The sequence below is a fragment of the Zophobas morio genome, unplaced genomic scaffold (genome assembly GCF_036711695.1).
Source record: "Zophobas morio isolate AGI-343-1 ecotype UQ-CSIRO unplaced genomic scaffold, CSIRO_AGI_Zmor_V1 ptg000005l, whole genome shotgun sequence".
NCBI classification, from domain to species: Eukaryota; Metazoa; Arthropoda; class Insecta; order Coleoptera; family Tenebrionidae; genus Zophobas; species Zophobas morio.
The window spans coordinates 9040656-9067599 of record NW_026972110.1 but is presented as its reverse complement, the minus strand read 5'-3'; the positions used below and the strand labels follow the sequence as shown (position 1 = coordinate 9067599).

The 26944-nt window shown below is 32.5% G+C and overlaps 3 protein-coding genes across 18 annotated transcripts in view; 2 read left to right on the top strand and 1 right to left on the bottom strand.

Moving 5' to 3' along the window:
• The window catches only part of LOC135122628 (nuclear receptor coactivator 1), a 167097-nt gene extending 151897 nt beyond the window's left edge, over positions 1 to 15200 (top strand). For 9 of the 15 annotated variants that reach the window (XM_064046926.1, XM_064046929.1, XM_064046927.1 and 6 more), the window contains 6 exons: positions 1121 to 1735; positions 5787 to 6045; positions 7269 to 7454; positions 8814 to 8984; positions 13045 to 13124; positions 14398 to 15200. In XM_064046926.1, the coding sequence (XP_063902996.1) occupies positions 1121 to 1735; positions 5787 to 6045; positions 7269 to 7454; positions 8814 to 8984; positions 13045 to 13124; positions 14398 to 14472 (1386 nt within the window). In that variant the 3' untranslated portion in view covers positions 14473 to 15200. Of the gene's footprint in view, positions 1 to 1120; positions 1736 to 5786; positions 6046 to 7268; positions 7455 to 8736; positions 8985 to 13044; positions 13125 to 14397 lie in introns of those variants that run through there. The other 6 variants (XM_064046920.1, XM_064046931.1, XM_064046930.1 and 3 more) reach the window with 6 other exon arrangements.
• A 4076-nt stretch (positions 15201 to 19276) lies between these two features.
• On the top strand, positions 19277 to 23835 carry LOC135122624 (COMM domain-containing protein 2). 2 transcript variants are annotated; one of them, XM_064046913.1, is made up of 5 exons: positions 19277 to 19417; positions 19469 to 19629; positions 19684 to 19857; positions 19909 to 20128; positions 23447 to 23835. In XM_064046913.1, the coding sequence occupies exons 1-4, from the start codon at positions 19351 to 19353 to the stop codon at positions 20125 to 20127; spliced, it is 621 nt and encodes a 206-aa protein (XP_063902983.1). In that variant the 5' UTR covers positions 19277 to 19350; the 3' UTR covers position 20128; positions 23447 to 23835. The 2 variants fall into 2 exon arrangements, with proteins under 2 accessions (XP_063902983.1, XP_063902982.1); XM_064046912.1 differs by lacking the exon at positions 23447 to 23835 and having other exon boundaries at positions 19909 to 20244.
• LOC135122623 (very-long-chain (3R)-3-hydroxyacyl-CoA dehydratase hpo-8) lies at positions 20161 to 26393 on the bottom strand. The gene is made up of 4 exons (XM_064046911.1): positions 25772 to 26393; positions 21583 to 21930; positions 20731 to 20909; positions 20161 to 20672 (listed from the first exon to the last, which is right to left on the bottom strand). Exons 1-4 carry the CDS (start codon positions 25858 to 25860, stop codon positions 20590 to 20592), a joined length of 699 nt encoding a protein of 232 aa, XP_063902981.1. The 5' UTR covers positions 25861 to 26393; the 3' UTR covers positions 20161 to 20589.
• Between the last annotated feature and the right edge of the window lie 551 nt (positions 26394 to 26944).

The following is a 26944-nucleotide window of genomic DNA, read 5'->3' as shown; positions in this document are numbered from 1 at the left end:
ACACTGCATCTATTCAAATTGATTACGTGTCACTGTAATGGAAAAACTCACCTGAAACATTACATACATATGTATCTTCATTTCGACTTATAAGGGTTATCATAAAAAAATAAAATTCGCAAAATCAAATCTTACAATTTTTCGAAAAAGCTAGATTTGTTGCACTATTCTTCAGGAGCGAGGGAAGTTCCATCGAAATAACCTTCAACCAATTTTTTTTTAATTTCAAAATTGAATTTTCCTACTATTTAAAAACGTCAAAATAGTGTTTGCCGTATATTTCAATTAGACTGTAGTTAGAAAAATAAATAAATGACTCGGTGCAGAATTAATTGTGTTCCAGAGACGAGGGGAAGTATTTCTGATAACTTTAAATCAAAGGACAGCTTGCGGGAATATCAGTGAAACCAGAATCAATTTTTATTGCTTGTTGCCTTAACAGCAACATAGCGGAAATACACCAATTAAATTTATTTGCACTATTAGTATCATTCAAAATAACATTATTCTCCATTAAGGGAATGGGTTTTGTTTAGATTTGTTGGTGGAATTCTATATAATCCGCCAAATGTCTTCAGTATTATTATTGGCGTTTTTAATTCATTCGTTATTAAAGGATTTTTATACTTGACGGCATCAGATTTTGGTATTCGTTATTTAGTGAAAAAAATCTAAATTTAAAAACGACTTCCGTCCATCGTTAATTCCAGTAATTCAGGTGTTAACTGCACCTGTTACCGTGATAATTCAACTATATCTTTTTTAGTAGAAGAGGTTTTTTAAAGGAGAAGTAGGGCGTTTTACTAAAGATTAGCATCATTATCGACATAAATAGTTTTCCAAATTTATAAGTTAATAATGCTTATTATGATGAAAGTATATTAAAATGCATAGGTGTGCTGCTTTTCTGGCACATATCTTGTTTACAACGCATCTTCAAAAACTTGTTTAGGTAGAACTTAACGTGTTAACTCAAAAGGGTTGTAAATAACTAGATTTTTTTTTATTTCAGTTCCACAAATATAACTTATTGATATAATCAACGTATTTAGATAACAATGTATATTTTTTGTTCTTGGTATTGTATTATGCCACTTGTAACGCTTCATTCCTTTTGCAGAACACAACGCAAAACAACCAAATGCGCCCATTCCCCCCGCCTCCCAACTACCCTCAAGGCGGCTTCATCCCCAAGCAGCGTATCCCCGTCAGAGCGGGAACTCCCCAGTATGCAGTTGCTAGCGGCAACCAACTCCTTCTTCAACGTAAACAACAAGAAGACAGACGCCGTCTTCTTCAACAGCAACAACAGCAGGAACTCCTAATTCCGTCCAACGCTACAGCAGCTGAAATTAACTCGGGTTTACAAAATATCGACAGCCTTCTCAATAATACAGTAGCGCCCAATGTATCCTTACAAAGATCCGCCAGCTTACCGGAGTCCCAATTGTCTCCAAATTACGGGAGTCAGTTGAGCCAGCAGAACCAGAGACTCAACAGCCAACAGCCGTATTCGCCCCACTCTCAGTTGGTGTCACCCATTGGACAACAAGCGGGATTCCCTCAGACTTCAGCGGCCAATTACCAGCAGGCTGCGGCGAGGTTGTCGCCGCAGTTTAACCAGCAGATGTCGTTGCGGCAGGCGTACCCTCAGGGAAACGCGCAGGGACAGAACTGGCAACAGAACCAGGCTAGGCTCAGCATGCAGAATCCCATGCTTAACGCCCAACTCACTGTGAGTACTATGTAATATAAAAAGGACATTTACACAGAGTGAAGCTGTAAATCTTCAATTTTTATTAATGTCACATTATTAAAAACAGCTTTTGATAAATGGAGTGTTGCAAGATTAATTCGAATGGAAATTGGAAGGATGAGAGATTTATTTGAGTTTAATTTTACAACACTAGTTAGAAATTGCTTTACTTTGGGACAAGAGTGTCTAATAAACTATTGCTTCCGCTTGGTGTAAATGCTTCTTAAAATTCATATATTTTTCACACTCACATTACAAAAACATCAAGTGACGGTTTTCAAAATTAATTTAATTTTTAATGCAGGGGTATAGATAATTTATTGCCAATTATATATAAATTCTGTTGTTGGTAACAGAGATACTTTGATTCTTCCATTTTGTGATTCTTAAAAAAATCAACAACGTTATTTAATATTAGTAGATACGAATTTGCTTCCAGTTAAATTTAAATTTTTATCTAAACTGATACCGTATCTTTTTATTGTATTTTAATATCTAAAGACACTTTATAAGTGAGTGTTTTAGCCAATAAAATAAAATTATTAGAATAATAAAAAATGAAATGGGAATTAGTTTTTACATATATGTCACTAATGTTGGTAAATTAATACTAATTACGTAGCCTTTTTTTATCTTATAAATTACAAAACGAAAACTTTTGTACAAAATTATTTTACTGTGCAAGCAGAATATTCAAATAATTTGAGTACTAATTGTTTCAGTCTAAAAAAGTAATTTTAATTGACAACATGGTTGCAAGCGTTGTTAAAAGGAAGTTTTATATTAACTGATAATAATAATAAAAGTGTATTCCTTAAACACATACAGAAGCTAACTACTTACACAATTACGCCGCATGTACGCCAAGTTATATATTAATACAATGATTACAAACATTTCACATTGGTTTTAAATTTATCTTGCAGAAATTCGTCAATTGTATAAAAATGTTTCCTCAGCCAAATATTTTTTAAAACATATTTTAAATTCTTTGGACTCTCACTTTTCAAATGTTGCGAAATGTGATTAGAAATTATTTTATTTGATGGGTAGTCCGATTTCTTCATGATTCAGGTTAACTTCATATTAAAAATCCAATATCTTGTTTATTTCTGGTATGATGATAGTGAACGTGAGGTCTGGTTATGTACACGTGTTTATTATCATGAATGAAACGTGCGTGATATATAACTGCTTCATTAGGTTTATAAAACATAAAATACACGATCAAAGTTTAGCCATTGAATTGTGAAAGTTTGTCTTTGATTATTGCGTTTTCTACTCAAACCTTTTTTTTCCCTGTGTAGGTATGTAGATGCGTAGGAAGATTTTTTTCTAAATAAGTCTAAATGTTTTCGCAATAATGCTAACAAAGTTATAAGCTCTCTTAAACTCGTTCACGTTTTAAAAACGATTGCAGGTGACACTAGAAAATTTAAAAAAATAATAAGGAGAAATAGAACACTTTGAATATTATATTCATACAAAGACAGATAAAATTTGGGATCTATGAATTCAAAGGAAAAAAACGCCAAAAAATGTACTAATAAGAGTAGTAACCTTATAGATAAAAGTACAATTTCACGTGCATCGACTTTTCTCTAGTACGTGTCTCATTTGGATGCAGATCAAGAGGAGTACAAAAATAGAATACGTAAAAGGTTTTTTTCATTGTACAGTTTTTAGGTCACTATCACAGATTTCACTGATTTGAAAAAAAGTTTGGTTAATTTTGTAAAATTTTGTATTATCAATTATTTGAAATTGTATTGACGTATAGTTTTAATATGAAAAAATGAAAATTTGTTTGATAACGTTGCTGAAGTTTGTTGATTGTGTTGCGTACGTTTTAGATGTCCTGTTGATTCGAAAAGTCATAACTAACGCGAATTTGTTCTAAATTAAATTATACATTTCCGTTCTCTTTTATTGAAACTAATGCGTATTAATTATATTCCGATATTTAAAAGTTAGGTAGCTTTAAAAATTCTGTTACGTTAAAAACTTAGACTGGCTCATGTTTACTTCCTTCCATTAACTATCTCTGATAAGTTAAGTTAAATATTGGAATTGCGTTCACAATATTTTTAATTAAATCTTGAAGAACTCATTTTTGCTCATTACAAAGGAATTTTTAAACTTAATAAAGATTCTACTATTTTAATAAAGTTTGTTACAAAGCGAGCGTTTCTTTGATGATGAATCGTCGTTAACAAGAATTCTTCATTTAGGAAAAAAAAAAACTGGGTTTTTATACGTCTCAAATATGTATTAAATACATATTTAACAATATTGTTCCAAATCTGAATGAATTTTTTGAATTCGTATTTCCGTCTGATCTGCAGAAACTGTGTATTCGAAAAGAGAGGAGACAATTTGTTTTTTCTGTATACATATAGTGTTACTTTTGTTTTTAGGTTTCTGATTTATACATATGTATATGATCAAAAATTGAAACATCCCTGTGTTATGAAAAAAAAAGAAAAAAACATAGAAACAAAACAGAAAGCTATTTTATTTAATTACGACCAAAAGTTAGATTTTTGTGTAAAATATATACTGTTGTTCACATTTTAAAGATCTGTTGATTCATGCTGGTAATGCAATAAATGTCCCTATCGGATGAGAAAACAATAAAAGTTGCTGTCTCACCTGTAAAAAGGTTACTCATGACCAATTATGTTCAGCAGCGACCGCAAGTTAAATAAAAATCAGTGATTTACGCATTCGCTTCAGCTGAGTCAGACAACATTTCTGGTTTAGTCTATATTATTAAAGGTTTTCCCTAACAAACTACCGACTTCTTCAAATTCTGCCACATGGAGTCTAATTTGGACAACGACTATTATAATTACAGTAATCTGTTGTTTAGCGAACCGTTTCTAAAACTAATAAATTATGGAGAATCATTTCCATGTTTCTAGACGATGTGCTACCTTCCGTCGCCTGATAAGTATCTACGTTTAAAGTTAACTTTTAAAAGTGGTTACAATCATCAATACGCTATTAACTTTTATGCAGCCATTTCGCCTCAGCTATGACCAGAATTGCCTGTATAGGAAACAAGTGGATTGGAAGAATCTACGAAATGGAAGTATTTATAAATGAAATGAAGACAACTTCTATTTTTTAAATGGGACTAAATTGAAGGTTGACTAATTATAAATGTAAATATACAGAGTGAAGTTTTGCTTTTTTCTCTGGTCTGTTGAAATACAAGAAAATTACTTTATGTTGTACTGATTGGTAATGCATAAAAAAGCTGAGAAAATTTATAGCAATTTTCAGTTGTCAGAAAAAATCTACGGTCAGCTAATTTTTTAAAGTGACGTAGTTTGTAATTGTATGAATGAAAATTTTTAAAAGTACACTACATTTTAAGTTTCTGCCCAGAACTAACCACGTTAGTTTTCTAGTTTAGAAACTCCTATTTTTAATAGAAACTACAAATATGTACTCGGCTCACCTATAAGCAATTTTTTAAAAATTGCAGGTTTACTAGTATTTGTATAAAAAGTAAAATGTTGATGCTTCCTTAATTCAACTATTTGCAGACCCGAAATGGTCATTAAAACTGGCCGCTTTTTTATATGTATGTTAAATAAACCGTGGAGATTTTTAATTTAATAAATCGAAAAGAATTGGCACAGAAATGTAAAAAATTGTGTTGTGTGCACTTACTTGACAGATTTAAAAGTGTTTGGCTCTGAAATCGTTTAAAATATAAAAATAAGTGTTTGGCAGTAGACACACAGTAGACGCTTACGAGTTAGTCCCTAAAGTATATAAAATGTATGCAATAGAACCTACAAGAAAATGTTAACTATTTTAAAAAAGGTTCCCAATTTCTTTGTTTTTTTTTATTTTTTTATTTTTTTTTTTTTTTTATTAAATACTGTTTTGTAAACTTTGAGAAAGTACTAATTTTTCTTGTGCTATTTTCATCTCATGAAATGTTCACATGATGGTTCATATATTCTATCGCGTACTAAATAACTACATTACACTCTAACACCCATTTACACTGCAGGGCAACTATGTGTCAGGAGGGCCTAACGGTCGAAATTTTCAGAGAACACCTAACCAACCGCAGCAGACTCAACAGCAGCAGGCACAACAACAACAAAGGTCTCTGAACAGTCCCGGAACGGTGACGTCGCGGCACTCACCGTTCTCACAGGAGTCTTTCGCCCCGCCGACGTCCCCCAACTCTCCCGCTTTTAACCAGACTCAGTACCTGAGGCTACAGCGCGCTAACAGCGTGCCCACTGCCACAACCCAGTTGCCAGGTATGTCAAAGCAGCGCCTCTCTTAATCTTAAACTCACTGAAAACCACAGTTTTAACTATTTAACGTATGAGTGTGTGGTTTCTCATAGTTTGGTTTTTCATGACTTGTATTAGATTTAGAGAATTTGAGTAATTTTTTTATTGCAAATTCACTGCAGAGTTATTGAGAGTTCTACTTTAATTTTTTTATTTAATCTTTTGGGACCGTATTGAGCATGGTTTGAATTTGCTACCCATGCATTTGTAGAGAATTTTAGATCATGCAGTGGTTATATTGCATGGTAGACATCTAGTTTAGTCTTTCAATGAGAGAAGTTTTTTAATTTTATCTTTCATTGAAGGAATTGTCTCGGTGAGTATAAAAGGGGCGATCGGACGGACAATGGTCCTTTATTATAGTAGAATGCTCGGGCTGCGTTGACGTGTGAAAGATCGGCTGTATGGAACTGTAAGGTAAAAATTTATAAACTAGTTTAAAGTAGGGTAGGAAGTCTATAAATTCAACATCTAACATTTGTTGAAAAATTGGACTGTGTGTCTTGGGGTTACGTGACATTGCAAGTCTTGCTCACATTCGACCAATACACAACAAAGATTGTGGAAATATTTCATGCCATCTTTGATTTGTCCTTTACAGAAAGAAAAACTTTGCATTGGGGAATAAAATGGAAAACAAGTATCAAAAGAAATCAACCTTCAATGTCATGCTCTATCACCAGTCGATAAATTGGCAAGAATAATTGAAAACTTGCACATTATAGCATATATGTTAATAATAAACACGGTTAGGTTCAATTTTACCTGAAAATTATTTACTATCTAAAACAATATTTGTACAATCATGAGTTAATTCTTTTTCAAAAACAAGTTGTCTTCATTTGCACTGAAACTGAAAGTCGACTTTATGATATTCCTCCCCGTCTCTGAATCGAATTTATTTAGTAATTTCTTTATTATTTTCTGCGCAGGTAGCAGTTTTGTAAAAAAGCTAATATGAAATTCGTATTATATGTGAGCATAACTCGCACTTTTACGTCAACATGCAAACACACGTGAAGATTTTAATCAAATGATGAATTTTGAATATATAGATTCTCTTTGAGTTTATATATTTTTAACTTAAATTCCAACGAAAAAATACGATTATTTGCACTCTACTATCAGTAGGATTGTATAAAACAGGTGGCATTGCCAGATCTGAGAGGGTGGCGTGTGTGTTGCAGGTGGCCTGGGATCCCCCCGGCCATACGGCAGGGACCACCACCCACTTCCCTATCCCCAAATTCCTTCCAACCCTCACCAACACCCCATGATGTACCAACAAGAATCCCAGTACTGTTATGAGACGGGTTTACAGTTAGCCTACAATGGCGCAGACAGGGGTCGAGCGCCCCCACACCTTCAAGCCGGTAAGTTGTCGGCGGCATCATAGGGGCACACTCAACACCTTCCACAGCAAATCTCTAGAACCGAGCCTCCCGCCAGAAACTTCCCCCTTCGTATCATTGCTATCTTTCTGTTTTGCGTAACGAGAATTTTTGCGAAAAGAAGGGCCCGGAATTCCATCAAGAGTACAAGTTCTGGAGATTTATCGGTCATTTCACAAGCACTCATCGGCACATCGCCCTGTGTCTAACACTCATTACATTTACATGTGCTCGCCTCATGGCTGTGCTAAATCCACTGGGGTAATTCGTCCTTTGCCGTTATCCCTCTTTACCCGTTTTACCTATGTATCGCCATGTCTTCATTGATATGTGTTGTTTTTCCACGCTCTGCTGTTTTTTATGTTGCTTTTAATGTGTGTTTATGTGCTTTTTATGTTTTTATGTTTTTGCCAGTTATTCGAAAATGCCGCTGATGAAAAATCGCTTTTTGTGTTTTAATATTTGGATCATCATTTAGTGATAGAACTGTATCTCCGAGGTTTGCAATGAGCATGACATTTTTGTAGTTGGCTTTCGTTTTTATTTTATTTTTGATTGTTAAATCAAAGTCATACCCAGACAATAGGAAGTCTAGAAAATCTACCTATTCGGCAGTATAACCGTTCCACGGCGTTCTCCATAGGTCCGGTTTTACATACCGAATCCTGAATGAAAATCGTATGGCCATCCAACTGAACTGCAAATGGAAAATTTTGATATTTCTTTTTTCTAATTAAAAAATGAATTAAAGTTCATTACAAATATCTCAGAATAAAAGATCGACGAAACTGGATATGTCACTTTTTCTTTTTTATAAGTTATCCGTTTAGATATAACACACGTTTGAATTTGGTTTATAGTTAAATTTTCAAAAAATGTTTGAAGTACCACCTGGGAAATAGAGAACAAAGTGATACAAATAAATGGATTTTAAAATCTTGTGTCGGTTAGTTCATTATCCCTATTGTGATCTCGGAAATCCTGCAAGATTCAAGGTAAGCTAAATTCGAAAAAATTGAAACATGTAAAAGAAGGGACAAAAATTAGCCAAGTACACTTTTTAGATTCTTTTCTACACTACCTTGAATTAGGGGGAAAAATGGAATATAAGAAATTTTCATTTGTCGTTTTGGCATGGAATAACTCGTTTGAGATTTTATGTCATGCACGTTAGCACGTCGTATTATCATTAAATATGTCAAACTCATGATAACACAGCGTTTCTTTTGCTTAGTTCAAGTATTTCAGGCAAACGTTTTTTCAGTATCAAGAGGAAACACTGTGGGATCACTTGTCACTGTTGAGTACTGTAGAACAAAATAGTAAGCTTGTTTGTGATAGGTGTGTCCGCAAGTGCCCCCGCATCGGAATTCGTCAGGCAAGAGTTACGTGCGGTGGTCGGTGCCAGAACTGGGCAAGCCCAGACTGCTCCAAACAGGACTCAGTCTCAGTTACTCAACCAGCAAGTTGATCTCGAAGCCTTTGGACTTACATTCGAACTGCCCACGTCTGGTGAGTCGCTATTTTAATTGGCATGCCATACGTTTTGAACTTAAAATATCAGATATTTTTTGTACATTGTTTTCAGATTTGTAGCTTATTTACTAACGCCCTTTTATGAATCTAATGACTGTAAATATTAAAAAAGTAGTTAGTGTAGATCATGTACATTTTTATTTTTTGAAAACATCTTCATGTAGTAAGAGGGGTATTGTGCAAAAATGTTTATTAGTAAGTTACTAACTTTAGGTTCTTTGGGTTACTGTTTTTTCTTTTTAAATGGAGTTAGTAAAACGTACAAAAAGTGCTTAGTCGAGCTTTAATTTCCTATGTTTGCTATTAGTGTGTACGATACTTAATTCATATTCGTAATTTATAGTCTCCTATGTTTTATATTCCATCATTTGGAAATACATTGAGATAACCCGTTATAACGAAGTAACTACTCAGTGTTGAATTGTGGTTATTGACATTACAAAAATATTTTATAGCAGCAATACCTTTTTACATACAACCGGTTAAAAAAGTATCTTCGCTTCTTTTTCATTCGGTTCGTTGAATTTCATTGGTAGTATTTAGTAGCGTCTCGGAAGTTATTTTTATAATCCATAATCTCGGTCCTTTCACACAGATGCTTTAATTCAAATATGAAAAAGTACAACAGATTCAATTAAAAAACTTAAACCTTACTCATAAATGAGGTTTCGATTAAAAAATTCCGACATCATTTAATATTTGTCATAAATAAGTGAATGATTGATTATTTAGAGATTTAAAAAGTCAACAATTAAATTTGTAGGCGTATTCAAGTGCCCTAGTGGCTTCTTCTTACGCTTTAGAAGCATATTTTATTTTTTAAATTTCTGTGCGACGTCAAATTATTTTTCTGGATTTTTTTTAACAAAAGTTTACAAAAAGTCGCAATATGGTATGATTTTTGACATTGTTTCAATCTAAATCTAAAATTATAATTTAAATGTTTTTGTAAATAATATTGTTACGAAAGAAACCCATACGACGCCTATGGGTTCTAGTTTGTACGGCGATGATGACTCATCGTCGATGACGGCGGCGGGGCAACGTTCGTTAAAGAGAAGCCTGGAAGCGGAAGTCACGATAAGCAATCCAGAAAGACCGCGACTGCGGAACTTCTAGAAGGGAAGTATGCCTTTAAATAGAGCCCACCTTCGGGAACGAGTAAGTCCCAACCGACAAGTGAAGTCCGGACAATGGGAGAAATAGAGTTTAGTCAAATCCATTTCAGTCGAGTCGGAGTTATTCTGTACATAATCGCTGTATAGTTAGTCGTGTAAATTTGAGGTAGTAAGAAATAAATTGTTGAGTTTTACCCAGGTCGATTTTTAATCACCGATCATCGTAACAATATATATTATTATTCATTTTATTGATACTACAGATGCTACAAAAAATTGCAAAACGGATGTTAAAAATAACCATATTTTAAAAAAATGTGAACCTTTCTATCACAAAAAAATATTTAAAAAATAAAAAAATATCGGAACTTTAAAAATAAAATGTACTTGTAAAACCGAAAAAGACACCAGTTTGTATAAAAATACAAGTAATTGGACTCAAAAAGTTGTATATTGCGTCTCAAAAACAAACAAAAAACCTGTATAACTGAAAACTGTATGCCAGTGAAAGAATCATAAAAATTTACTTTTTGACTTTTTTTGTCTTATAATCAGATATCAAAGGCCTAACTTTCGTGGGCAATGGATCTTCAACAGGCTTTAAATTAATGTAATCTTGAGGCCCAATTTTTTTTAGTTCCCTTTATCTTATACCATTTTTTTATATTCTTCATTAGTTTCCATTACTATCACGTGCCCTCTTTCTTCTCATTTGGTTATTAACATCAGTTTTTTTTTCTGTAATTGGTTTTGTTTCTTTTTTTTTTTTAATGTTTACTAACATAAGGTGTTTGTGGTCCATTATAAACTATATATACAGCGCGTTATTGAAAGGTACGTACAAAATAAAATCGGCAATTGGTCTCGAAGTATGGGCGCTAAAAGTAAAAAAAGTTCAGGTAATTGTGTTCTCCTTTTAGAGATAAAAATTATTAAAATTTGATTCCAAATTCGTTGTACGCCTCTGATAAAAAGATCATCTTTCGTTTCTATAGCAACATTTAATCTTGACAGAAGTTTTATTGTTACAGATGCTAGGATTTACTAAAATAAATTAATTTTACCTATTTATTCTTCAGTAGCGTCTAAAAAGTTTGGATAAGGGTTAATTTTCACCTTATAATTTTGATGACACAAAATAAGTTTTTCAAGCTTCTTAGACTTCTCGAATAACTGTCAATTTTGTTGTACGTACCTTTCAATAACAGCCTGCATAGTCTGCTGAAAATTGTACTGTTTGTTATTATTTTTTTTCCTAAAAACCATTAGTACTATTGAATTAAATGCTTGAGGGTAACGATAGTTCAGAGATGCGAATTGTCGCTATGGCTGTCGTTTATAACAATACTTCTTAAATATTTCACCTTTCTAAGTTTTTCTCATTATTTGTCAATACCTAGGGAAAGAAATTCTCAAACACAAGGTGGTACACGAGTAATAAAGAGCTTGAATAAATTTGAAACGCAACCCAAAATACACTTTCACCACTATCTTGGATATTGTTATAATTACAATTGGAACGTAGTAAGCTTAACACTTGTCAAAAGTATGTTCGATGTTTAATAATAAACTTCTGACAAGTGTTAAGCTTACTATATTATGTTTATTAATGTTCCAGTATAATTATTATAATAATATCCAATTCAAATTTATTCAGGCTCTTTATTACTCGTGGACCAGCCAGTATAAATATATCTGAATATCAGATAGGTATTTTATCGTAATTCATTTCTCTATTAGTATGTCGTCAATACATAATACTTGGATTTAGAATAATCAATATTATCAACTTTGTTTTTTTAGTCGTGCTTGTTGCTTGACAAATTGTTCACTGAAACAAAAAATCTGATAATCTTTTGTACTTTACAAATGACTGAGATTAGTTGATTATAAGTTTTCGCTTTTGGATACACTAGTGGACATTCAACCTTCTGGTAATAATATGTTGCATGTCGATTTCCGTACATTATTTGCACCTAACTAACGACAAATTTTAATATAGTACTTTTAATTTGTCGGAAATAGTAAATAAAATAAATCGATGAATAAAAAAGTTAATATAGAACTTTGTAATGGCATTATTTTCAATTTTAAAATGTCTTTAAAAATAAATAATACGAATAAACATTACAGCGTTCTATAACGGCACTGAAGACCAAAACAAATCATGCTAATATTTCTAGGAAATAATTTCTGCAAAAACAAGAGTCAAAAGTTCATCTGAGGAGGATAAAAACGGTAACAAAAAATAACTGCATTTTTTCTAAATTTCTTAAAACTCTTAGTTATTGCGAATCCATTCCAACACAAAACCAACATTTTTCGCAAAAATCATGTTTCATTTGCTAAACTAACCAACCATAACTCTAACCACTCAGTTTACTTCTTTTAATACCTGTGTATATGTAAATTAAAAACTAAAAACTTACAGTACAAAAAATATTTGATAAAACGTGTTTAACAGTCTCATTGATAAAACACCACGGATTAATGCTGCTTTCAACTTACGACATCAAGGGGGTGTTTTATCAAGATCAAATCCAAATGTGACGTTTTAGACTCTGTGATAAAATGACTCTTTAAACATAACATTTGTTGTTGTTTTTTGCTTTTTTTATGTTAATGGCATTGTACAGCCGTATCGAGGACGTTAACATCCTTGTATGAGACATACAGGGAGGTGGTGTTCTTGCATACATTTTAATCAGTGACGTGTGATTTTTGTGATATACCATTTCCCTGTATTATATACTCCCCCTCCATGTGTGTTTTTGTTTTTACTAAACATATATAAGGGGCAGAGAGCACCCGCGCCACTTTCGACACCAAAAACAAACAAATGAAACTAGCCTAGGTGTCCAAGATGGTAAAGGTACTCCTGCAGGGAGTGCGTACAATGACATCATTGTTGCGTGCAGGTGCGAGTGATAGCCCGAAACTTTGGGGTGCGATGGGTTCAGATATGGGCTCAATGTCTCCGCAGCCAGCGACCTCCAGGGTAAGCCAAGCAAGCCACAAACCTTCCTTATACACGCTTGTCCCGCTTGCTCTGTTACTAACCTGTTGGCATGTTGAATAGCGTCCTCTTTATTTGGGCGTACACAGAAAAACTGATGAGGTTGTTTACTGTGAACGGTTAACAAGAGTCCTTAAATTGTTTATCTCAAAAGGTTCAAAATCATGCGTAGGTGTGTGTGTTACAAAATCTGTTACATTAACAAGTTAATAAAAAGAATATTTAAAAAAGCGTTAAATACGTGAATAAATAATTAGCTGTGCATATTTTGATAGTGCTTTTTAAAGTGTTGTAAACAGTAATTCATAAATCGGGCATTTTCATAGATTAAAATTAAAACAACAATAAGATAATGTAAAAAGAATGCTGTAGGTCCAAATATCAATAGGTAAAATAACATTTTTAAATAGATAATAATTTAAACATGAAGAAAAACCACCTAAAGTTTTGTGGTTTTTCTTTGGCGATGTTTCCTCATTGTGTCTTGTCATGTGATTCGTCATGTTTCATTTTGAATAAAATAAAAGTCTTAACAAACTGTTTCATTTTTCAAGAAACGTAAAAAATGTACACAATGTATTGGATTTGACCACAATACATTTTTAACGTTACTTTGAGCAACACAGAAAAGGGAGTCGCATTTAAAGAGTTACAGTTAGAAAAATCTTGACGTGAAAAGGTTACTTTTTTGACAATTGTATACAAAAAAGTTATATATTATACTGAAATCTTGTATAGGGACTGAGAAACATCTGACAGAAGTATTAGTGTTCAATATATTTTCTTCGGAAGAAGAAGCAAAGTTAATCATTGGGCGACAAGAAAAACCTACTGTTTCTGATTTTTACTGAAAACCTTAAGTGTGGTCATAAACTGTAGGACTGTATTATAATTAACTTTATTAATTTTAATTTAATTAAGTGAGTTAGCATTACGTCATTTTGCTACAAGACTGAGTTCGCGTTTTCGAAAAAAAGTTACAAAAAATAATAACACTAATCTTTTTTTAAATATATTTGTGAACAAATTAATATTACATATGACCTTTATGTATACAAAAAAAGTTAAAAATAAAAGACAACTCCTTTTTAAAGTGGATCTTTTGAGATAAGTCGTTTTTGAGACTGTAAATACCTAATTTTTGTATCCAGTCTAATTATATTACTAGAGGGTATTACGGTGGTGCTTTTCTCTGTTCGCCCTCGATATTTAAAATGCAGACGACAACATCGATGCTGATGATTTCTTGTTCCAGAGTTCTATGGAGGAGGCGCGGCCAGGTGATCACAATAACAAGTCGTCGCTGCTGCAGAAGCTGCTGTCCGAGTGACCACCGCGTGTACATAATAGAGATATATACTACTAGGTACCTCATCGGTTCTGTACCGCAGGCTGTAATTTAGACAGGTTAGCTGTATCAAGTGCATTACTACGTTGCTTGTTCGTTTCGTTAGGGTAGTGCGGAGCGAGGGAAGGCGCAGAGGGCTTGAGTGCAATTGTAAATAAATAGGAGGACTTTGTTTATATTTATATATACATATTATATATAAATAACAATTATACATAATTATATTTTATTATTGGACTTGTTTTAAATTTTGATTATGATTACGTAATTGGAGCATCGGCTGACGAAAGCCGGGGCACCTATCCTGTTATTAGTTATTATTTTGGATGTGTTTAGTGTTGTCTTCCTTTCAGTGAGTGTTCAAGCTACGCATTACCAAAAAACAGAAAAAGATAAAATGGATTTTAAAAATAATAACAAATAGTAACTGTTAATATTTTATACATAATTTAAAATACGTTATTTGGAGAGCTCGTTTTGTTGGACATTGTGATAGGCATCCAAGCCATGTTACTGTTGCTAGGAACGTTCCTAGACCTTATTAGTAATAGCATTCATACTTGATTATTGTCAATTACACCCCGCCACTAAATTAAAAGAAATGAACAAATTGACAGACAAAAACATTATTTAATTACACAGATATTTTTTGTACATTATTGGAGTTTTGAAATATATCTATATATATTAAAATAAAAGTATAATTTCTATGTGTATTTTATTTTATTTGTTTTCCTACTTCCTGTGCGATAAGGAATAATAAAGAAATCTGTGGGTGTCCTTGTTTTCTAATTTATTATTATTTTTATTGGAAGCGTTGAAAACGGTAAACGTAAATTCATCGTAAATAACAATCAGTCACAAATTAAAAGTATGTAGCAAATTTAATGATTTAGGAGGTTGTTATGAATAAATATTTTCCACAATGCCACAACTATTTATTTACAACGTAGTTATGAAGTAAACTAAAAAGAATGTAAAGCATAAAAGGAGGTAGGGTGAAATAAAACTGACTGACAGCGAACTGCATAATAGAATGTTAGCTTAGAGATCGTCTTATTTAGAGAAATATGTAATAGTGAAATTCTTTTTATACTTACATGATCGTAAACGCAAGCATTTTTTTGGCACTATTGTCGGCGATGTCATTTTCTTCTATACACTTAACTACGACCTGGAACATATAATATCAAAGTTATACTTTATTGCTTAACACCGATTCGTTGAGAAATTGCAATTAAGTACAAAAGCTGGAAGGTCCTCAAAACTTGAAAGTGCTGTCTGATATAATGTTTTCGCATTTAGTTGTTTTCGTATACAATGTTTTATTACTTCAGTAGAACACTGATGAATGGTGATACCAAAAAAAGAGGTAAATTTTTGAAAAAATGATTGAAGAGGAAATAAAGCTTTAATTTAGATCACAGAACCGTAGTCATGAAGTTGGTGGTATATGTAAACCGTATGATTTTGTATTTGAAAAAAAGTATTATTTCACACGTCAGGTTAAAAATTATGATTCCCTTCCAGTTCTCATTATGGATGCAAAATTTTGTGAAAACCTGTGAAAATTTAAAAATTGGCCTTGGACTGATCGGCAACAAGACAGGACCCTACGTTGTGTTTTGGAATGGCGGAATGCGTTCTAATGTACGTGATGGGCCGCAAAGGTGGAAGAGTGCCCTTGAATTCACGACGCAAAAATATGGTGTGAATAATTTTAATTTTATCAATCTCTTTTAAAAGGCTATATTTGTTCAGTTATCAGATTTACTCGTTCTTTTCAAATGCAAAATTACAAATTTCGATTACATGAACACAGCTTGTTAAATGTATACAATTTTTTAGTTTGCACATTTTATCTAAAGTGAATGGATAGCAATGCACACATTATTATGGTGGCGTATTGACACATTTTGGTTTTTTTGGCAGTCCGAAGAATCAGAACACGATTTAAGTCAACAACTAAAGAAACGTGGAACGAGTACAGCTAATTGCGAATAAACAATGATATGAATGCAAGGAAAAGTATCACTCTGGACTGGCGCCGAGCTCCGCTCTCGCCATCCGAATTTAAAAAAACAAAATTAATGAATTAAGACTACGTCGTGAATCGAATTCTCCCATCACATACATTCATAAAACACAGTTAAATATGGTCTAAATATAAAATGTTGTTCGATACGCACGTCGCTTTAAAAGCGTATAAACATTCCAAAATGGAAGTCATAGAACACGTAACATAACAAAAAATCGGCATAAAATCCACTTTCCCCCTTCGAATCTACCCCCACATTTACTTCACTGCTAATTTTCAAAGAGAATACGAGTATGTGCTTAAAATTAAATCGTAAATACTGCCAATTACTGTTTTAAAATTTCCAAAGGAGAATCTGTCCAATTTAAATAATAGTTATTTAAGTTAGAAAAAAATCATCCATCCCCTTAGTCATTAATATTACCTACTTCGCCTGAATAAAGTGGCTTATTTCTTCACTGTCATACAAAAAAAAATATGATTTAAAATTTATGAGAGATGGCATGGAATAAAATAACAATTTTCATGACTGTTAAACTGTGTTAGAAACTGCAACGGTTAAAAATCCTAACATAAAGGGTGAATTTACAATCAACAAATTTACACCACGTGTTTACAACATGGTCAAAAATTACACATTTCTAATTAGAAGACTGAAGACGTTAATAATCAATTACACTTGTGCGGAAAACAGGGTTGTTATTTTATAAAACTACCTACCAAATCAAAGTAAACATAACGTAGACAAATTTAATGCTTACCGCGTGGTTACACCTACACCAGACAAAAACAAGTGACCAAAGAGTGATTCATTTGGGGTGAAAGTGTTTACAAAGGGTGGAAAGGGAGGGGGTGTAAACAAATTTTAAAATTTTGAAAATCTGCGCCAATCAGTTTACAGATATCTCTTTATTGCGACCTCTGGCGGCGAGTTTTGAACCATGCAGTGAAAGCATAAGGTGAAGATGTGGTGATATTGAAGTTCTGTGATGTGGTGAAGACTATCTCATTTCAGGACCCCTACAAGTGACGGATCTCAACCAGTGATATGTTATAATTAGTTATTAATATTATATAATACCTATATGAAGATGGAACTGGGGGTACAAAATGTGTGCCCGACCAGGGCGCCAAATTGGAGCCGCAAAACGCAAACCACAATACATCTAAAACCGGGGGTAGTCTGTAATCTAAATCTAATAAAACTATTGAGATATATTCAATTTTTTAAGTTTACATTGAATCTTATAGTTAGTAACTGCTTAATTGCGTCTTTATAATCGCCAGTGGAATTGTTATTTATTATAAATTGTAATTCAACAATATTTACCACTCAGAAAAACATGTGTTTACCTTGTTTTTTTGATCACCCAAAATTACTGGAGTATTGTACTACTATTACTGAATTTTTCAACAACGCAATTAAAAATGAATATTGTAATTGTGAATTAACGTTTGGTTTATTGCATAAGTAATCCTTTTTACAACTGACGGTATGCTTAATAAATCATATATTATTAAGTTTTGCCTGAAAAGTTGAATTTTCTGGATTACATTGAGGAGTAACTAGGACAAGACTTTACGAAAATAAAGGGTTCTGACATTATGCATGAAAGTGCTAGAGATATAAAATTAAGCTGAAACAAACATTGGACACTAGTATCCACTTTGAAAACACTTTAGGCGAAACCATTTGTTCAACAATTGTCCACAGAAAGCATGCAGAACTTATTTATAATTTAACAAATTATACAGGTAATGTTCTATTTACTTGGCACTTAATACAGTTTATATAATACAGATATCTAAAACAAAAGATATATTAATTATGTAAATTAATAACATCATATCACAGCTTCATATAAAAATCTTACTACTTACTACCCTCATTATTAAAAAATTGGTTTGTATCATAATCATCAGTCAATTAAATTAAATGAAAAATACAGATTTTTACCTTGTTGATCAACATCAAAACTAAATATTTTATTGGTATTTAGTATGACTTTGGTCAACTGCTCTGAGATACTAGGACCAATTAAATCAATAGTGAAAATTTTATTGATATGATGAAGACGAATTTTTAAATAAAAGAGAACAAGAACAGCAATTGTTTAAAAGCGCGACATAGAAATACTCTTGCGGTTGAAAACACGCAGTACACATTTGTATCACTGGTTGCCTAAAAATGTTAAGTAACCTTGAAACTTGCATATGGCGCCTGGTCGGGATCATTATGGCGGATACTTTTCAACATCTAGGTATATGCATATGACATATCACTGATCTCACCCCAGAGACTTTAAATATGTATGTATATATTTGAAGTCTTTGTCTCAACCAAACAAGCCTGCTTTACTACCAACTTCGTTAATACTAGATTACTATCCACAAATTCCCTAAAGGGGTTACCAAACTACCAGTAAAAATCTAAAGTTACACATAATAGTTGCCCATGTTTAACGATTTTCTTAATTGATTTTTCAAATTCAAATTATCCAAATACGATTTCGCGCCACTGTTTTTTTCAGCGCGAACTTTTGATTCAAACTTAGACATCAAACTGTCCACAAATTTCCTAGACGAGCAAACTTTACTGTCCTGTTTTTTTACGGTATAATAATAATAAAACAAGTACTTTCGAATGAATTCTGAACATCGGTTTTAGTTCATTATATATTTTTAGAATCTTTTCAATACAAGGCGCATTTATGTTGGTAGAAGCAACCCTGATTGACTGTCTGTTTTTTACATTTGTCAACTGTCATTTAATGTAGGTTATGTTTTCATACAAATTTTGAAACGCATACAGTGCATACACAATGTTAATATCTTTGAGAAATGACCATAAGGAACATTTAAATTTGTTGACTACTCAGTCCGTGCAAGGTCGGTATAAATTACTTTTAATAGGTCTCCGTTGAATAAATGTAATTGTAGTTTTAATTGATTTCTGTAAACTGGCCATCGACTTTCTTCAAAATGGACCAAACTTAAAACTGTATACGACAGCTGCTGAAAAGTTATCCGTAGATCTAGATGCTGTTCAAAATTGCATATATGGACTTGTTAATCTTCTCCTACTTAGCTGTAAATATAAGGTTAACTAGTAACAAAAGTTTAAGATGTTAATCACTATATAATGTAAATTGTAGTTGAGTGAAGCTGATTTTAGAGACTCAATTTTAACCCTTGGCTTTTCTTCAGAACAACAAACTATTCTTCATAAATTTTATGAATCGAAAAAAACAGAAGTTGCACGAATTATTACAAAGCTCAGTGTTAGTGAACCACATTATGATGATTTAGAATGGAGATTTGAAGTACAGGTTGGTAAACGAACACTGACTACTGCACACATATATACATTAAAAATGTAGGTTTCTTCTAGAGCTTTGCTGCATCAAGTGGTCCCGTTAATGACCTTAGACTTGAGTCTAAAAACTATGAAAGATGATGGAAGTGGATATGAAAAAGAACATTTGCTGTTACAAACAGATGTCAACAATTTGTTGCACATAACTCAAGAACTGGAAAAGGCTTTAATTGAATCCCGGAGTAGACATTCAAGAAAAATCCAAAGGGCATTAAACAGTTAGTGTAAGTGTTTTTATGAAATAAAACAAAATATCTTAAGTAACAACTTTTTAATGAAAACCTTGTTCAAAATACTACATATAAATAACCCACAAAATACAACATGTTCTTTTCATTAATGTTAAACTTTTAAACTACCGTAAAGCAAACGCTATTCCCGAACGAGTATGAAACCTAACTTTGAACTTAAGCTGATTTTTATATTATATAATTGTTTATGTACCTGCAAGTTTCTGAGATTTTTTTTATTTTAACCAAAAAAAAGTTACAATGTTTTATATTTCAATATTATTGCACATTAAAACTCAGTGGGCAATAACACCACATGGAATAAAACTGATATGAACTAAAAATTGCATGAACAACAAATTGGTGTCACGTGTATCAAGTTGTATTTTCTTTACTAACCTAAGATTGTAAACCTCTTCAATGATATATTTAAATAGTAAATGGCAAACAACTAGTTACTTCACTTTTTTCGGTTGTGAGCCACCACCAAGGACTTTTCTTCGCAAAGTCCACATATGCAAATACAGTTGTGGGAAAACTGAAACAATAAATCATAATAAGCACATAAAAAAATGCCCTTAAATCGAAAGCCTTACGTGGAATGTAGAGCAACATCACACCTATAAGGATAAATTGATAGTTAAAAATAAAATTTACTGTATTTGGCATTTCTATGGTAAGCAGTTTGGTTTTAGCAACTTCTTTTTGGGCAGCATAAATGCATAACAATTCTCCAGTAACGCCTATTGGATAAAGTATAATGAATGTTGTATACCTGTAAACAATAGCAATTAATTTGTTATTGTTTTTAGTATTTCGTCGTCATATAATGACTGGTTAAAAACGAATGTGATATATGTGACATTACAAAACACAACATTAATTTAAATGATTTATAATAGAAGCGAAAATGTTAGTACATATAACTTCCCTCAGGTATTTTGTACTTAATTTTTTTACTGGCAAATATTGTACAACATAATAAATATCGCCACTAACACAGTTACAGTTCTGGTTATGAATTGAATGTGGTGCACGTTTTTAATTTCCATATCTCAAGCATTCAGGTTTCAAGATAAATTAAACATTTTGTCAGTGATCTTACTGTAAATAATAGACACTTTCAATTTACTAACTATGTACAGAAATAAAAACTGATCTGTTTCATCGTTTTCGACAAATACCATTCATTTTGAAATTACTGAATCTATTGTATACTGTTTGCTAACATGTAGACTGTGTTTATAACCTTGAATAACAAAGATTCGAGCATAATTGAAAAGAATTTTTTGGTTTTTATTACGTGTTAAAGTGCAAATCAACCATTGTTTACAATCACTCGATTCTATAATAATACGTTAATTTTGCTTATTGCACTGAATGTGGATGTAAATGTGTAGCTACCTAATACATAACTTTTTTTTACAAAATTTTGTTATATGTATTACCTAAGCCATGTCACAATGTATGGTACACCTCCAATAAGATTAAGTACATAGTTTCCATATCGTATAACTTCAGTTATCGCCCAGGCTCCAAGGGCTAGATGTAAACCTATACTGTCACGGGCGGCTTGTGTTAATAGTATCACTCCGCACACTACCATAACTCTTGATGCAACTTGCATACCGGTAATAACAGGATTCGATGGAACTATACGTGTCACAGCATGTACCACTTCTAAAACAGCTGCGTTTTGAAAAATAATCAGTGGCCATTTTATTATTTCGTAAAGAGATCTCCCATCTGAGGAAGACAAGTGAAAGCTAATTAACAGATACAGCAGGTAACTCCACCTGAAACAAAGAAATGTTATGTGTTAGTTAGCAACTATAACACTCAAAATATCCAGTCAGTAGTACTAGAAGATACTCGTGCGAATGTAACAAGTTTGGAGAAAATGAGACTATAATTCAATAGGGATTTTCTTTACAGTGATATTGAAATTCTGTAAACGTCATTGCTTTTAGCTTGACTGGAAGCTTTATTTCTTCGGCGCAAATCTGTTTTTTTAAAACAAGGACGTTTTCAGGATATCAGAAATTGTCTACAGGCCATTTCAATGAAAAGGAGCACCTAAATAACACATTTCTTGTTTTATTTTGAGGGAAATCCAAAAACAGGTTAATTTTAATTTTGAGAGCCATTTTGATGTCAGACTTGACCTTGTTGAGTTAACCTACTTGCACGCGGCATTTCCGGCAGCCTCCTTTCCAAAATTTTACACGGCAACGGTTGACAAACTAAACCAGAATCTGGCTAAGAATTAAAGGAAATAAACATTTGGGAGTGTCAGTAAATAATTCCCGTAGCTTGAATCTAGACTCCCATTGCATAAAATCAATTTTAAACACCTTATAAAATTAAAGCTAATTAATTAGTGTAATTATAATTAATTCGTAAAAATACACTCAAAATTCTTTTTCACTTGTGAAAAATTAACAGTTTTAACAGTTAAAAAAGGTAAATACTGTTACAGTTAACGGTCATTAGAACCATAAAACACTGCGCGTAACATATTTAAACAGTACATCACTGTCACAAGTCTCATTTTAGATTTTAAGTATGACAGAATTTCAATGAATTTTTTTAAACGACAACAAAATGTGACCTCTTAAAAATCGATTTGCTGTTTTTGGATTTTTCTCAAAATAATATAACAACTGAGTTATATTTTTATATTTTTTGAATTTGCTTATACAGATGACTCAAACAAATTAATGAATGCGTGGATTTATTTTGATTAATTTATTGATTTAATAATCAGGAACCGTAAAACCGAATGCTTTGAAATCTTGGAGATGTTTTAAAGTATCATAAGGATTTTTGATCAAAATTTTGCCGAATAAGTCCAGCCTAAAATGCGCAAAATATGATTAGTCTATACTTGTAACTTATCATGGCATTCATAACATTTTTTTGATGTGCCTATACAGGGTGACTCAAAAAAATTAATAAATCAGTCAATTTATTTTACTGAATAAATCAAGAATTGTAAAACTGAATACCTTGAAATCTTGCAAAAGTTATTGTAATCATGGTAAATTGTTAATCAAAAAATATCTGTTTATTCCTCCCAAAAAAATGATGAGGTCATCTCAAAATTTTGTCGAATAAATTCTACGCCCAAAATGTGCAAAATATGGTGAGTTTTTACGTTGATTTATCATTGCATTCATATTTTTTAAATTTGCTTAAAACAGGTGGCTCAAAAAATTAATGAATGAGTCAATTTATTTTATTGATTAAATCAGGAACCGCTCACTCTATTTTCCAATTCTAATTTTGGAAATACAATACTGTTATTTTTAGTATCACACTGCATTAATCCAAGTTGATATACGTGTTCTGGCAAAAATGTTGATGACGGCATCACAAAATTGAGTAAAGAAAAACTCAACTCGAAAACGCTGGATTGTACTTTCAGTGCGAGGGACGTTCTGTCGAAACAACTTTGGACCAATTTTTTTATGGATATGGAAGATATAAAGGTTTAAGTTCAATTACTTTGTCATTTTAACTGAGATTAGACTCTGTCCTATAAACATCCGATATGTTGTATGTTTATTTATGTTAAATTTTGATTAGAGAATAAACCTTTATGTTACAAAAAACCATTTGAAGTGACGGCGCCGTTATTACTCAGCATAGAGACCTCATAAACTTTTATCGGTCTCGGTCGCTCGCAAACGAATTGTTGATATAAAAGTAATGAATATTTACGAGAAAATGTATTTTCCATTCAGTGTGAATTTTTTGTAACATTTCGATACATAAATGCTTAGGTATAAGTATCATTATGATCGAAAAAAAGACGTCTATATACCAAGCTTTGAAATTTTACGTCAAAAAAATGCAATTGGCAACACCAACGCCTTCCTTTTTCTAAATTTCATGGACTACTGGAGGACTTTTTTTGGATCATATGGCAGTAGTTTTATTAGCGTGTTATGGCATTGTGCGTAATATATGTAAATATTCCAAAACAAGGGTAGATTATTACACCAAGAGAAATTTTGGTGTCGAAAATTGTGATGGTTTCAGTGTGTGCTGTTTTTGTTGTTATGGTTACGAACTTTGCTTACGAATTTGAGTTTTATTTATATGTATAACATTTGTAATTCAAAATTTTGATTTTTTGACATTGATAGTTTAATCAAAGACATGAGAACTATTTCCATGACTAACTCTAATCTGAAAACTTTTTGGTCACCCGTTATTTGATGTGCAAGTAAATCTGTTTGACCAGCGCAGCGTTAAAAAAAAGACGCTGTGTACATACATACAACTTTTTTGTAAAAAAATTTCTTCCTCACAATCGAACTCAAACCTTGGTGTACGTAATATGTAATTCGGACATAACTACACTTTCTGGATTCGCCCATTTACCTCGTTCGCTCTATCGTATTTAAACTATTGTTGCGATGAACGGGTGTTTTAAAATCGGCGTGGGTAAAATTCAACAATTTATTTCTTAATAACTCGAATTTACACGACTGATTACCCAGCGACTATGTACAAAATAATTCCGGCGCAACTTGACTGTACTCCGCCTTCGTTCAACTCGATTCGTTAACTGAATAATAATCGATCCCGACGGTGGCCTCTATTTAAATCTATACGTTCCTCTCGATGGATCGAGAACACCGCTTCGAGGTTTTTCTGGCTTGCCCATCGCGACTTCTGCTTCCAGGCTTTTCGTTAGCGAACGCTGCCTGGCCGATGAGTCATCATCGCCGTACATACTAGAACCCATAGGCGTCGTACCGGGACGGCGCCGGGGTTTGGGTTTATTTCGTAACAATATAAACCTAAAACGGCTCGTCCACAAAGACTTATATTATGTGTTTATTACATAAATTCGGCAGCAAAGATGTCACATTGTACATACTTCTGCACTTGACAAACTTTGGATGAAGACATTAAAAAATAGGAGTTCTCTAACACCAAATTTAATTTTATCGAACGCTCTCACATTAAAAAAATCGGTCGAAGTTTATTTCAACAGAATACCCGTCGCTCCTGAAGTACCAGTCCAACAAATCCCGTTTTTGGAAAACCAATTTAAAGTAAATGCTTTTTATTATTACGTTCTATGCCCCACCTTCATGATGATTTGAAATTAAAAATTAAATTGTGTTGTACATACCTAACACATAATTTACTGGAGGATACGATGATACCTTTTCGAACCAATAACAGATTTTCAATCTCACATAAATTCAGAATACCTACTATTATAATAAAGGTAACTCAATTTTGTGTTTTATTACTTCGAATTATGTGTTTAAGAATTGAAACGACGCTATATATATTCATGATATACAATGAATAGTAAACGTTATACCTACATGAATGGTTTTAATCAATACGTATGTTAATAATGAGTACGTAACGACGGGCGACGGTGAAAAATCTACTCCTATTGTTCTATAAAAAAATGGGTTGTGCCGTCATGAATGCTCTTTTAATTTTAATTAAATAAAGACAAAGCTGATAATTATAATTATTAAATTCTTATAGTTACGTATGCTACATATAATATAATTATTTCGCATATTCAGTTTTTATGATGTGTTGATGGAACTTTCTGTGCAAACACCAACACAGCAACTTTGAAAAATGTTTAAAACTTACCCAATTGTTTCAATAACGTTGTAGGCTATTAAATAGCCCTTTGCAGCCCCAGAAAGTTCTCTTTTTGATTTCGTGGTGCCGCTAGCCATTGTAGTGCATTAACCTTAATTGAAAAAAAAAAACAGAAATAACGTAGTACAAATTTAGAGTAAAAATTCCTCTGGTAAACTAACTGCGACTGTCGGCATTTGACTACGGCCGAGGGACAAAACACCTGGCATCGTACATCCTATCACATCGACAGTATCAACACGGCCCCACTTCTTTTGCATAGAGAACGATCAAAGGTGAAGGACAACAACCTTGTCCCGTTTCAGCATTAAACACGTTATTGGTTAGACAACCAACTTTGAGAGTGCACTGTTGTTAATTGAACAATTTCAACCTCATTTATTCAGTTCCTGTCCACTAAAAAGGCTGTTTTTTATGTTCTAACCTCAAACATACTTGAAGTAAACAATCACTACGTAACCCCTAACCTAAACACCTTCCGTCATATTAACAATGTCAAATCTACTAAGGATGTCTTTTGGGTTGATGCTTGATGCATTGAAATATTCTAATTCTCTGCGTTGATATACGCATCTTGTGCATATAATTAATTCTCTAAATAATTTTATTATTATTTTATAAATTAACCTTACAAATCTTAAATCTAGTACTTTTTATAAAAAAAAGTCCCTATTACGTCCCTATTTCATATCAGAAGTTCTCAAACTATTTCTTATATGTTCGCATGACTTTCATAATAAACAATTCTAAGATAGGTATCACAGTAGGTATGGTAAATATCTGCTTAGTTCCTGTTTAGTTTTAGAAAATATACTTCAGTATAGTCACAGAACAGAGTACAGTGGAAGTATGCAGCTTAGGGTCCTTCATTAAAAAAAAATTAAAAATGTCAACTTGTTTGATGTAAAATATTTTCAAAAATATAAAAAAACAGTGTTAAATAACTTGTGATCTGCAAAAAAAACCCAACGTTTTCGTTAACTTCATCCTAACTACAAAAATACTTTGGAATCATTGCTCAACAAAATGGGATCTGTATTATGACGTAATATTGGTTGCCTACTTCCACTGCAATGACGCAATTTAGTTTACAGTATAATAGCCATGTAATAGCCTGCATAGATATTGTAGCCGTCCATAGAGTCGAAATTTGCGAATAAA